This window comes from Macaca nemestrina, chromosome 1 (genome assembly GCF_043159975.1).
Source record: "Macaca nemestrina isolate mMacNem1 chromosome 1, mMacNem.hap1, whole genome shotgun sequence".
NCBI lineage: Eukaryota > Metazoa > Chordata > Mammalia > Primates > Cercopithecidae > Macaca > Macaca nemestrina.
The window spans coordinates 159,318,840-159,332,631 of NC_092125.1; the positions used below are offsets into that span (position 1 = coordinate 159,318,840).

Consider the following 13,792-nt stretch of genomic DNA (forward strand, 5'->3'; position numbering starts at 1 on the left):
AAGGTGGTGGTAAAAGAAGGGACTCAACATTTCTACCCCATGTGGCACTCCTTTCATAGGCAATTTTTCCTCTGGAGCTCCTCAATGGGCTGGCAGAGATTTTAGCAGATCTGTATTGGGATCTGACAGCACCCCATAACCAATTCTGTTTCCTTCCTTTTCCTTTCAGAGGTGTCACCTTTAAATAAATCTCTTGTACTCCTATATTCTTTTCAGAGACCACTTTTTAGAGAACCCAATTAACATTCCATAGCATAAAATGTGTTTCTTTAATGTAACTTTAAATTGAGGCTGAACTGGGATTTGAAATCAGGTCTTCGGTTTTTTAATATTATGCTTTTCTTAATACATCATGTTATTTCCCCCTCCCCCCATTATCCTTCAACTACTAATAATTTGTCTTTCGTGTATAAGCCCTGACCTTATATTCCTCATTTGTATAAAAAGAAATATAATACCTACCTTACTTATCTTACAAGGTTGTAATAAAGATCAAATGACATAATGTATGTGCAAATGCTTATAAACTCAATATACTTACAGGTGTAAGCTTATATTCATATTAAATGTATCACCCCCAAGATTGGCCTACCTCTATGAGAATATTCACCTTATGACTCAGCCCACTCTGTCCCAAGAGATGTTTAGTCATAAAATACTTACATTTCTTAACCTGTAGGGTTACAGAGTTGGACTAAATTCTTTTCTGTAATACCTTATTCACCTCTAATATTCTCTGAAGTGTCATAACAAACTCCAAGAAGGAGCTGAACTTGGTTTGGAAAGAAAACTAAGTTTCTGGATATAAAATAGGGACATATAAATAAATGTTTTCAAAATATGTTTCTCTAAGTATATTTTTTCTTCACCAGCATAACAATTGTTAAAGTTTATGTGTTTTTTAAGGAAAACAGTTTTTTTAAAAAGCAATTTTGGAGGTGTTGAAGAATATTATTAAGTTTTCCTTTAGGACAAGGAACTATTCAGGGCTTCAGTATGAAATGTACTTAGTTCCAGGCATTAAAATTTAATGGACTAGAGCTGCCTCATGCATCATAGACATCCCCAGTGAAAGTATCCATTAATCAGTATGAAAATAACTGCTCACTCACAAAGGTTCATACCTATACGTCTCTTGTTGAAATAATTTTGGATTTATTTTCACAAAAGATATCAGTTTTTAAGAGTTTCAATGTGGTGGAAATACTTGACTTTGCTTGAAATTTTGGAAAAAAAAAAGAAAAAGAGAGAAGTAACATACTCTTAGATTGAGTATCTGTACTCTTGCTTTAGACCTACTTTTTACCCTCACCTCTGCCAACCCTCCTTCTTCTATTTTCTCATTTTCTATAATGTCTTTCTCCCTGCAGCATGCTTCCAATTGGCCCTTGAACATCCTTAAATCATCTCTCATTTAATAATATAGTGATGATTTAACAGGAAGAGGATAATAAGAATCTCTAGCTATTGCAGTGGGGCAGGGGAAGTAAATACATGCTACTTGAAAAGGCATAATGAATATTCTAATTTTTAAAATTTGTTTTTAGCTATAACGTAATATATATTTTAAAGTTTAAAAATAATATTTAAACAAACTCTGAACTTTTATGTTTATACAAAGAGAAAGAGTTTAAAAAGATAGGACAATGCTGTTTCAGTAACCTTCCTGATCTGGCCATTCCTCAAATATTGCCCAATCTTATACTTTTTGGAAGAGTAATTAATGTTTATAGCCTCCATTTCCCTAACTCGATTTATTTTCAACCCAGTTTTATATCCTCTTCTCCCCAGAATTACTAAAATATCCCTTAAAGAGATATCTGACAATTTCCTTTTCTAGTGGCCCAAATAGGACACTATTTTGCCCATTGTCAACCTGATTCTACCTCCCTTGAAATACTTTTCTTCTCCCCAGTTACCATAGAACTATAACTTCATTCTTCACTTATAAAACATCGATTTATTAATGTGTGTACATAAAGGGTTGTCCTAAGCACTCAGAATAAGATGATAAACAACTTGGATCTGATCTCTGCCTTGATGATGCTCATAATTACTATCAGAGATTACAAACAGGCTACAAGAGGAATGGAAATATATATGGCTTAGCCTGTAGAGTATTTATAACTAAAAATCTGCATTAATGGCCAACATTGAAATATTAGGAAACTTCACATCATTTATGATTCTCTTAAATTTAGGGAAATAATGGGTCTACATTTTTACATGACAATGATTAACTGAAGCTGAAGAGTGACCATTCTCTTTACATGAGGCATATGTTTTCTAAGTTACCACAGTCTTTGCCACTCTCTCGTATCTCAAAAATATTCAGTCTTGAGTTTAAGTTCCCATTTATCATTCTCTGTTATATTATCCAACACTTTCATTTACTTATGTCATCCTTAAAAATATGTGAGATTATGACCCCTAATATAGAGGAAAATATAAAGATTTAGCTAAGTAATAATATACAGTAGCATACACAGCATAATAAGTACTGGGTGCTAAGAGAGTACAATGCAGCAATATCTAACCCAAACTTGGGAGGGATCAGGGAAGGTTTTCCAGGAAATACTACTGTCTGGTATAAGAATTGAAGCATAAATTACAAATTACCATCTTCAGCTAGGATCCTATAAAGATTTTATTGAGAATATGTTCATTTACAAAGAGACTATGAAATATTTCATTACTAAAAGGAAATGTGCATATAAACAAGCTATCTTAATGATTGTTCTAATTTATGAGTAAAAATTTTCTCTAGTTTCTTAAGTGAAAATCTACTATTAAAGTGTTTAAAAGTCATCATTAACTGGAGAATTTAGTTAAATATGCAAAAAGTGGGATTTTTTTTTTTATTTTTTATTTTTTTTCTTCAAAGTAATTCTTATTACTGTCTCGTCAAATTCCCATTTAGGGAAAATGCAATCTTTAATCAGGAACCTTTATTTGCTCAAATAAAAAAGTAACTTAGATTTAAAAACTCCATTTAAGTTAATAAATATTGTAATCTGTCTTCTAAATCAGTGGTTCTCAACTGGGAGTGATTTTTGCCTCTCAGGGGTGATGTCTGGAGATATTATTGGTACTCACAATTGGCATGAGGGAAGTGGCTGCTGTCGTCTAGAGAACAGAGGACAGGGATGCTGCTAAACATTTTTATAATGCACAGGACAGCCTCCCACAACAAAGAATTACCCAATACAAACTGTCAGTAGTGCCAAGGCTGTGGAACCTTGGTCTAAATCGATAGCATTTAGAAAGTATGAAACACTTACTTAGGGTCTTAGTTTCAGGATAGTTGAAAACAAAATTTCAACTTTGCAATCAAATATATGTGCTAAAGAGGGAAAAAAAGTCAAGATAAAAGATATTAATACAATGATTCAGGCTACAAATCGCCACTGATAGAAAACAGAGTTTTCTGATGGGCACAGTTATGTAACAAAAAATACGTAGGTCTAGTAAGCCAGGCAACATAGGTTTAGTTCGATTTTTTCCCCCATTCGGGTCCTTCCCCTTTGTAACACCTATATAAAATGAGTTCTGTTTCTGAACGATTAGAATTAGATCTTGCAAGAAATATATAGGATGGGATAAATGACCATTACCATTCAATATTTGCCTTTATCATATGAAATGTTAAAAAAATGTTAATGAATCAAAATGCTACTTCTTTCTCATGAAAGAAATTTCATTAAGTGACTTGTCTGCATATTGAATGAGAGTTACATGTAAGGCTAAATTAGATGGGCTAATAGGATTTTGTTCATTAGCTTTCTCAATTAAGATCTTCTAAACTATATCAGAGGTCTCACTTTTTTCCCCAAAGTCTTGTGTTTCATTTTAGGATTACAATTTAGATACCACCTAAAGAAGTATGCCCTATAGAGGGATTATAAATGTGACAGGAATCTTGTAATAAAATTCATTAGGTACAAAAAGAATTAGAAAATCTACTTATATACATTTATATATAAAGATGAATGAAATTTCATTCATGTTTAACATGTAAATTTACACTGGCGGCTTCAGTTCATATATCAGCTAGTCATGTGTCACATATACTACCCAAAGTATAATATACAAATACTTAAAATTCTACATACGAAAGGACTGAGAGCTGCCTCTCTTTCACTCTTTTTTTTTTTAATTTTTAGTTATTGGGGATGTGCCATAGCTTATGTGAGCCAAAGTAAGTGGGTTTATAAATTTTAATATCAAATTTTAACTGAATAGACACTTTAACTGAATAGACAAAATTAGCAGATATCTTTAAGAGAGTCCTGTGAAGAAAATACACAACATATATATTACTAAGGTAAGAAGCAGCAAAGAAAAAGCTGGTACTTTTTTCTATCAATCTGAGCTCCATATAAATCAATTTTCTAATCTAATCATATTTGTAATAAACTTGTCAAAATATTTTATATTATCAGAAAGGCTATTTGAAATATAAATGTATAGCTACAAACTTTAACACTGATTGTCTTCCAAAGAGTAGATTTTGTCTTAAGCTATTAACTGATTTTTTTGTTAATGTATATAATTTATGAACACATGTATGCATTTGGGGGTGCTAATTTTATAGAGTACATGATAAAAGATGTTTGGAGTCCATTGATCTAAGTATAGACACCATTTCTTTGGTACATTTTCTCATCTCTTTAGAGTGTAATAATCCAGAAAATCCAATCCATTTCTTTTAATTTTTCTATGCAAAATGAAAAACATGTTAGTTTCCAATAAATGTCGAAGTTAGAGTTCAACAATAATAATGGTTAATTTTTATTAAGTACTTACTATATGCTAGGTATTTTGCTAAGTACTGCATATGATTTGTTTCCTTAAACTCTAAACTACACAATAAAATAGATAATTCCATCTGCTTCATTTTAGAGGTTAGAAAATTGAGGAGCAGAAGGAAAACTCAATTTGCCTAAATATGCATAATTAGCAAGTCTCATAACTGAGATATGAACAGAAGTAGTCTAGCTTCTAAGCTGACAGTCTTAAGCTACATAACATCGACAGATGTCAAGTATTGTTTCTTCTAATGTTTGGACACTCATTAATTTCCAAATATTTCTTAAGGATCCTTTACAGGCCCCATATACTGAGGAATCAAAGAAAAAGACTCAGTCCCAGTGTCCAAAGTTCACAGACCAACATTTGAAATATGCAAATAAATAATTATAAGTGCTATAATAAAATATAATGTAAACTTAATAATTGAAAAGAGAGTGCAATAATATCTGTCTGCGAGTTCAAGAAAATTCAATTTATCTTGGTTTTAAATAAGCAATAATTTTGCATCAGGAAAAGAAATTAGAAAATATTTAAGCAGAAGAAATTATAAGAACGAAAATAAAGATGTGTGGAACTGTTTGGCCTAAAGAATGGAGTTATCCAAAATGGCAATCTTCAAACTTTAGTCTACAAATACATCAGCTGGGATTTTTAAAAAAATATACATTCTGGTTGTGATACTTAATTTTACATGTCAACTTGACTGGGTTAAGGGATGCCTAGATAGCTAGTAAAGCATGATTTCTGGGTGTCTGTGAGGGTATTTCCAGAAGGCATTAGTTTTTTTGTTTGTTTGTTTTTAAGACAGGGTCTTGCTCTATTGCTGAGCTGTAGTGCAGTGGCACAATCTTGGCTCACTGCAACCTCCACTTCCTGGCTTCAAGTGATTCTCCCACCTTAGCCTCCCAAGTAGCTGGGACTATAGGCGTGCACCACCACACCAGGCTAATTTTTGTATTTTTAGTAGAGACAGGATTTCACCCTGTTAGTTTCAAACTCCTGAGCTCAAGTGATCCACCTGCCTCAGCCTCCCAAAGTGATGGGATTACAGGCATGAGCCACCATGCCCTGCCAGCATTTTCATTAGTAGACTGAGTAAAGAAGATCACCCTCACCAATATGGGTGGACATCATCTAATCTTTGGAAGGCCTGAATAGAACTAAAAGGTAGAAGGAAGGTGAATTTGTTTATATTTGAGCTGAGACATCCATATTCTGCCCTCAGACATCACTGATCTTTGTTCTGGGGCCTTTAGACTCAGACTAGCATTTACACTATAGGCTCTCCTGGTTCTCAAGTCTTTGGACATAGACCAAATCATACTAACAGCTTTCCTGATTCTCCAGCTTATAGATGGAAGATCATGGGACTTTTGGGCTCCATAATAGTGTGAGCTAGTTCCTATAATAAATATGTCTCTAGATAGATAGACAGACAGGCAGATAGATAGACAGACAGACAGACAGACAGACAGATAGATAGATAGATCCGCCAATCCTATTGGTTAAGTTTCTCTAGAAATCCCTGAATAGTACTGGTTGAATAGGGCTGGATAGGAAATGAGAGCAGCATTTCTGAAATCTTTTAGCTGAGGTGGATGCTACTGATCATATGACCATAATTTGAGTTGCCACGCTTGAACAGTAATCCTCAATATGTAGAGTTAGATTGCTTACATCAAAATTCCTAGATTGTTTGTTAAAAATTTAGATTCCTAGAATACCCTAGATGTACAAGTTAAATGCGAGTAAAGTAGAAAGGGAAATATTCATTTTAAACATATAGTTACTATATGATTCTCATGCACATTACATTGAAAACCATTAGGGTTAAACAGGCAGAAACTACAGGAAAAGAGTATGGAAAGTGATTCCAGAAAAGTTATAAATTAAGGAATCTTGAGTCTTTTATTTAGGAGTTTGAATGTCATTATATAGGCAATGAATGACAAGAGTAAGTGTTAAAGTGAGCACTGATAGCATAGATTTTTGTTTCATTCAGATCATTTTGGAAGCAATGCAAAAGTAGATATGGGCATGACAGAACAACTTATATAGACTTTCTCTACTTGTAAATAAAATCTACAAAATGGAACAAAATATACGAAGTAACTGTTCTCAAGCACTGAAGAACATGAGCAAAGAGCTGTGTCCTTTAAGAGAAAGATATAAAGCAAGTCACACAATATCCCATGGCAACCATGGGATATTGTGTGATTCCATGGTTTTCTGCCGAAATACTTTTCTGCCACAAAGCATAATAGGAAGACTCACTGAGTTAAGAGCGTAAATGAGAGTTCTGATATTATGAAGTGGCTGTATTTGTGCAGCAGGGTAACTGAGAAGCAGCAGCTGCACAGAGAGGGCACTGCAGAAATCTGCATGGAGATCCATCATGAATCCTTGAGCTGGGCTGCATAAGCACAGAGAAAGACTCTGGAAGATCTAGAAAAGATCACTTGATTTATGGCTAAAAGGTGAATGGTGGTGATACTGGAGGTCATGCAGTACTGAGGGATTTTGGAACTCCTGTCAGCTGAATGAAGAGACTTTACTGAGTCTCTCAGTAAGACTTGGGAATTCAGGTGACATACCAAAAAGTCATACTTTAGGAGTAAGCACCATGTCCAGGAGTGTGAACCACATGCTAGAATAAGAGTATGCCAAGAGGCAGCTGGGCGCCGTGGCTCACGCCTGTAATCCCAGCACTTTGGGAGGCCGAGGCAGGCGGATCACGAGGTCAGGAGATCGAGGCCATCCTGGCTAACACAGTGAAACACCGTCTCCACTAAAAATACAAAAAATTAGACAGGTGTGGTGGTGGGTGCCTGTAGTCTCACCTACTCGGGAGGCTGAGACAGGAGAATGGCATGAACCTGGGAGGCGGAGCTTGCAGTGAGCCGAGATCCGGCCACTGCACTCCAGCCTGGGTGACAGAGTGAGACTGTCTCCCCCCCCCCCAAAAAAAAGAGGTATGCAAATAGGCTAAGTTCAAACTGAAATAGATTCAGCCTAACAAAATATCCAATCAAGACTGATTTGATTGAAATATATCCACCAGAAATGCAACTGCCTGCCAAAAATGAAACAAAAACAAACATAAAAAAAGCTCAACATTCTTTAAAGGAAGATGACATGATAAAAATTTCCTATAACACAGAATACATAATTTCTAACTTTTGATAAAAATTTATTGATATATGAAGAAACAGAAAAATGTGCTCTGTAGTCAAGATGAAAGGGAAACAAATACTGAGCTAATCCAGATGTTGAAAACAGCAGATTGGACATTTAAAGTAGTCACTAATAATAGGTTCAAAAACTTGAAGGAAAATATGGAAAAATGAAATAACAGATGTGTCATTATAGCAGAGAAATTGAAATTATAACTTAATTAATCTTAATAAATAAAAAGCCTAGAACAGAGAAGTAAATAACCAAAATGAATTAATTCACTGGTGGACTATCAGATGGGAGATGGCAGAGAAGTGGTCTGTGAACTTGAATTCAAATAAGTAGAAATAATCTAATTTGGAGAACAGAAAGAAAGAAGATAGAAGAAAAAAAGCAGACTCAGTGATATGTGGAAAATTATCAAACAATCTAACATATGTATTTGAAAAACTAATGGTCAAAATTTCTGAATTTGATGAAACCATAAACTTACAGGTATAAAAACTCAATGAATCTTAAAGAGCTTTAAACAGAGAAAACCATACATAGGATTATTATTATCAAACTTCTGAAAAACATATTTTCTTTCTTGTTAATTTATTTAAAAGATATAAATGTTTAACACAAAAATTCTAATAATATATTTAGGTTCCTATCATGTATAGATGCAATGTATATGGCAATAATGGCACAAAGAATGAAGATAAAATGAAACTATACTAATGGAAGGTTCTTATATTTTAAGTGAAGTAAATCAATATTTACAGGGAGTGGACTATGAAATGTTAAGAATCTATAAGTGTATTGTAATCACTACAGTCATAAGTTAAAAAATGCAGAAATCTTTTACTCCTCAACTGACACTATTATGAAAATGAAAAGGCAAGTCATAGACTGAGAGAAATTTTTGCAAAAGTATATTCAGTAAAAGAATTGTATTAGAATAAAGTTCTCTTACAATTCAAGAAAATAATAAGCAAAATTACAAATGGGAAAAAGAGTTACAGACACTACATTAAAAAACAAAAGATTCCTAATAAGCACATAAAAACCTCTTTAGTCATCAGGGAAATGCAAATTAAAATTATAATGAAATACTAAAATTCATCCAATAGAATAGCCAAAAAAAAAAAAAAAAAAGAAAAGACTGACTACACCAGGAGATGGAAAGGATGTGAAAAAACTACAACTCCCATACCTTGCTGATGGGAATGTAGAAAGGAATTGCTAGTTTGTTAAACAGTTTGGTAGTTTCTCATAAAATTAAGCATGTACTTATTATGTGACTCAGCAATTCCACTTTTAGGTATTTCCCAGGAGAAATAAAAACATATGTTCAAACAAGTACCTGTATGTGAGTGTTCAAAATAGCTTTGTTTATAATGGTCAAAATCTGGAAAAATGTCCATCAGCAGGTAAATGGTAAACAAATTGTGGTATATCCATATAAGGGAATACAATTCCACAATAAAAGCATTAATTACTGAATATATAACATGGGTGAATCCCAATAGCATTATGATAAGTGCCAGAAACCATATAGAAAAGAAAACATACTGGATGTAATAAATTTATTTAAAATTCTAGAAAAGAGAAAACTATAGTGATAGAAAACACTTGTTTCCAGAGACCAGGTGAGAAGGAGATTGACTGCAAAATGGCATGAGGGAACTTTTTGGTACAGTAGAAATGTCCTATAACATGATTGTGATGATGGTTACATGATTACATACATTTTCAAAAGTTAACAATTGTAGACTTAAAATTGATAATTGTATTCGGTACATATTAAACCTCAATAAAACTAAACCCTGTGAAAAACCCAACAAACTAAAACAAACAAACAAAAAGGTGTATGGGGATTAATCTTTCACGTAGTATTAAAAAGCTAAATATCTGCTTTGGTTTTATTAATGAAAGCAGAGATTATTCATTAGAAAATATCCAGTCATGATGTCAGAGGCGTTTGAACCAGAGTGAGCTACTCCATTTTGAGTGAGGGCTAGGAAAATAGGAAAATGAGTCTGAGACTTACTGGGTTACATTCTCAGAAAGTTAGGCATTCTTAACCTCCAGATGTTTATGGTTAAGGGAACAAATTAATAATGTTTACTGAACAGATCCAGACTTGGGAGTGTCCAGATATCCTGTTATCTGTAGAACAAAGGCATTCCTAATTTTGCTTTAAAGATAATAATATCGATTCTTGCAAAATATAGTAATTAAGAAAATTAATGTGTTATCACAAACCCTTGTAGCAGGACACATCTCCCCAAAAATACGAGCATTGTACCTAGGGTGGATGCACTCCTCCTCTTACTTTCAGGAACGTCCTACTCCGTCTATGGAGTAGCTGTCTTTTCACCACTTTACTTTCATAAAAAACTTGCTTTTACTTTGCACTGTGGACTCGCCCTGAATTCTTTCTTAAGGGAGATCCAAGAACCCTCTCCTGGGGCCTGGATCGGGACCCCTTTCCTCTAACGATTAGTCAGGCCCAGCATGCCAGGGTGTATAATTGAAAGAGCTATTTGATGTAGTGAACAAAAGGATGGGATATTTACATTTATTCATTTTGTGAGTGTCATGAACAAAATAAAATTCGATTGTAATACCAAAAAAAAAAAGAAATATGTATAAATAAGTGGTATGCATGAAAAATATTAAGATAATAAAATACAAGGATTGGGTGAGAAATTATTTCAGAGTAAGGGAGATTACAGAAATAAGAAAACTGAAAATGCATGATTGTGGATTGAATCCTATCCCAGACAAGAAAAAATAATCTATAAATGACACAATTGGAACAATTGATAAAATTTGATTTTGAACTATAGATTATAATATATCATGTTAATATCATCTCAATTTTTTTATTTTATAATTGCATTGGAGTTATATAAGTGAATTTTCTTGTTCTTAGGAAATGAAGACTGAAGTGGCTAGAGTGCATGTTGTATACAATTTACTGTCAAATGCTTCTTAAAAAAAACAGAATAATGGAAATGGGACAAAATGCAAACAGTTAATGAACCTGGATAAGGAGTTTCTTGTACTATTCTTGCAATTGTTCTTTTAAGTTTGAAATAATATTAAAATTAAAAGGTTATTAATACTATATGGGGGTGGGGAACTGGGCCCAAAATTAATTATATACTTACTGGAGTAGTTCTGTCAAGGGATAATTACGAGTAGGTTTAATGCATTTAATGGTTACTAGGTTTAATGCCTGGTAGTGTGAACAACTACTTTATATTATTTTTGTGTTTAAAATGAAATAGTAACTTTAATTTGTTTTTTACCTTTGTTAAGAAATTTGCAAAATAACTATGCATTTTATTATGGCCTTTTAATATTTTTGCCTGCTTTGTTTCCTAAGAATCTAAATTTTCATTTAAACTTGCTATGAAAAAGCTATAGTTTATGCACCCTTCTCTAAAATAGAAGAAAACATAAAAATAGAGCAAAGAAAACTCTAAAAATGGAAATTTAGTTATTATAAACAGAGGTTGAAGAAATATATTCTTTAAATATTGTAGCACTAAATCATTCAGAACCCATTCGTGTGCCAGTGTCATGCTAAATCTTAGTAAAATGAACTAATACAGAAAAAATCTCCCAGACGGTGAGGTTCAGAATTCATGGTTTCATACAGTGCCATGGCTATCCATCACTACCTTCCTGTTCCTTGAAGCTCTTCTACTTTCACCTCCTGCCTTTCAGCAGAAAAGTCAACATCAGATGCTGTTTTCTACACTGGAAACTCAGACTCTTTTGTAGTTTAACAGGATAATTAACAGGTATTAAAGACGTAAGTGAGGCTTTCTCCCAGAAGGAATTAGAAGAATTGACTAGGCATTGACTGGGCATGAAAAGAGACGAAACTTTAGAGTATTTGCACTATGAATTATAGGAATTTGTGAAGCTAAATCATGGGAAAATAAGGTCCTATTTCCTCCCAATGACAAACTCTCTAGCAGTTGGGGGAGGGAGATATTGCAGGGAGTTCCTAATACAGGCAAAAAGTTGTCCCTCCTCCCACACCTGCACACAAAAAACTGAAATAAAATTCTGTTACAGACTCACATGAAAATGAGAAAGAACAAAATACGTAATATACAAATGAGATTCTGGGAGTAATGAGCCAACTGTACTTGATTTTAAGCACTATTCTAATATTGTCCAGGTATCTACTTTAGTCTTTAATTGCATTTTCTGTAAAATAAATCCTAATATGCAATTATTTTAATGACTAAAGTACATTTAACTTAGTATGATATTTAGCTCATAACAAATATAAAGTAGAAATTGTTATTAGAATTATAAAATGGTCAATGTATATTATATAATTTGTACGTTTTATAAATTTATATTTATGAAAATCTCAAGGTTCAATTCCAACAGTAAGTATCCCAGTTTGTCCAATCCACTATTATATTTATTATTCTATCAGGTGCTGAGATTAGGTTGGAGCCAGGGACTAATATAAGAAAAAAAAACAGCTGAAGCAAAAAGGTTTTTTAAGAAAAATTTGCAGTAAAGAAATACAGCTTCAATGTGCTTCTTTTGTCTTTAAGTACAGCCTCATCTCTCTCTGCACAGAGGCAGCATGCTGTTCTGATGAGGAACTTTGGCAACAGAACTAGACTGCCTTGTCTTAAATCCTGGCTAACCCCTGGCTAACCATGTAACCTTGGGAATAATCATATTCACTTGTGGGATTCTTGTGAGAATTAAATGAGCTAAATAGAGAAAGCATTAAAAGGAGTATGTGTCTAGTATACAGAAGATATCTGCTCAATAAAGAGAAAGAAGTCCTTTAGTAATGTAACGCCTCTGGTCACTGAAAATTTTCCATAATTACTAATTTGGAAAAAAAAAAAAAAACCCAACCCTAAAGATACACATTATCCTTAGTTCCAAAGCAGTGATTATGGCAATTAAAGTGTCATACCTTGTAAACTGCCAAATGCAAGGCTGTAAATCCATTTCTTGACAGTCGAGATGGGCGGAGCCCTTTTAACATAAGAGTTCGAATATGTGATTTGTTGCCTTAAAGAGAAAAATGAAAGAAGGCTAAATCGTTGTGGGGATGGGGTGAGTTTAAGACTCTCTTTGACTTAATGATAAATGCCATACAGCTGTTTAAAAATGTCAAGCTGCTGTTCTGCAGGCCATTTGTAAAGTTTTCTATTAATTGGCAACCTTACTTAGTAGGGGATATTTCTTTTCCGTTTTTTCCATTTATAAAACTTTATTCAAATGCTGTGTATTTTGATTCTTCATCTTAGATTTTTTTATTTAGTATCCTCATCATCGGATGGTTTTGAAACATAAACACATAAGAGGATTCACCATAATAAACTATTAGTGAAAAAGCTTAAATTAAAAAATCTAGTTGTAGAGGATTTATCTGAACATTATTAACAGTAGAGCTTATTTAGATCAAAGAAATATGAAGGATATAACCAAGGTTGGGAAGGCACATTTAAAGTTGAGAGAACAATCTGTTAAGTAGAGTCTGTTTGGTTTGTTTGGGAGAAATGGTTAAGGAATATGGTTAGAGTTGACACACATTTCTGTTCCATTTTAAGAAGTTAAGTTCAACGAATTTAGTTTGGGTTAACAAAATAAATATTAATGGTTCATTCATTAATTCAATAACTTTACTGAGTGGATATTATATGCCAGGCACCATTCAAAGTGCTTGAGATACCTTAATAAACAAAACAAATTAAGTGTAAGCCAGATTAAACTCTTAATCTTCATTTTCATCAATCCTTACTTTTAGATTTTATCTTTGGCA

General features: G+C 33.2%; 1 protein-coding gene across 10 annotated transcripts in view; it reads right to left on the minus strand.

Moving 5' to 3' along the window:
• The window catches only part of LOC105482649 (TNNI3 interacting kinase), a 290,377-nt gene that overhangs the window by 264,381 nt on the left and 12,204 nt on the right, over window positions 1–13,792 (minus strand). For all 10 annotated transcript variants that reach the window (XR_011619824.1, XR_011619823.1, XR_011619819.1 and 7 more), the window contains exon 4: window positions 12,941–13,038. Coding sequence is in view for 6 of the 10 variants with exons in the window: in XM_071091117.1 (XP_070947218.1) it covers window positions 12,941–13,038 (98 nt within the window). In the remaining 4 variants the exon portion in view is untranslated. The remainder of the gene's footprint in view (window positions 1–12,940; window positions 13,039–13,792) is intronic.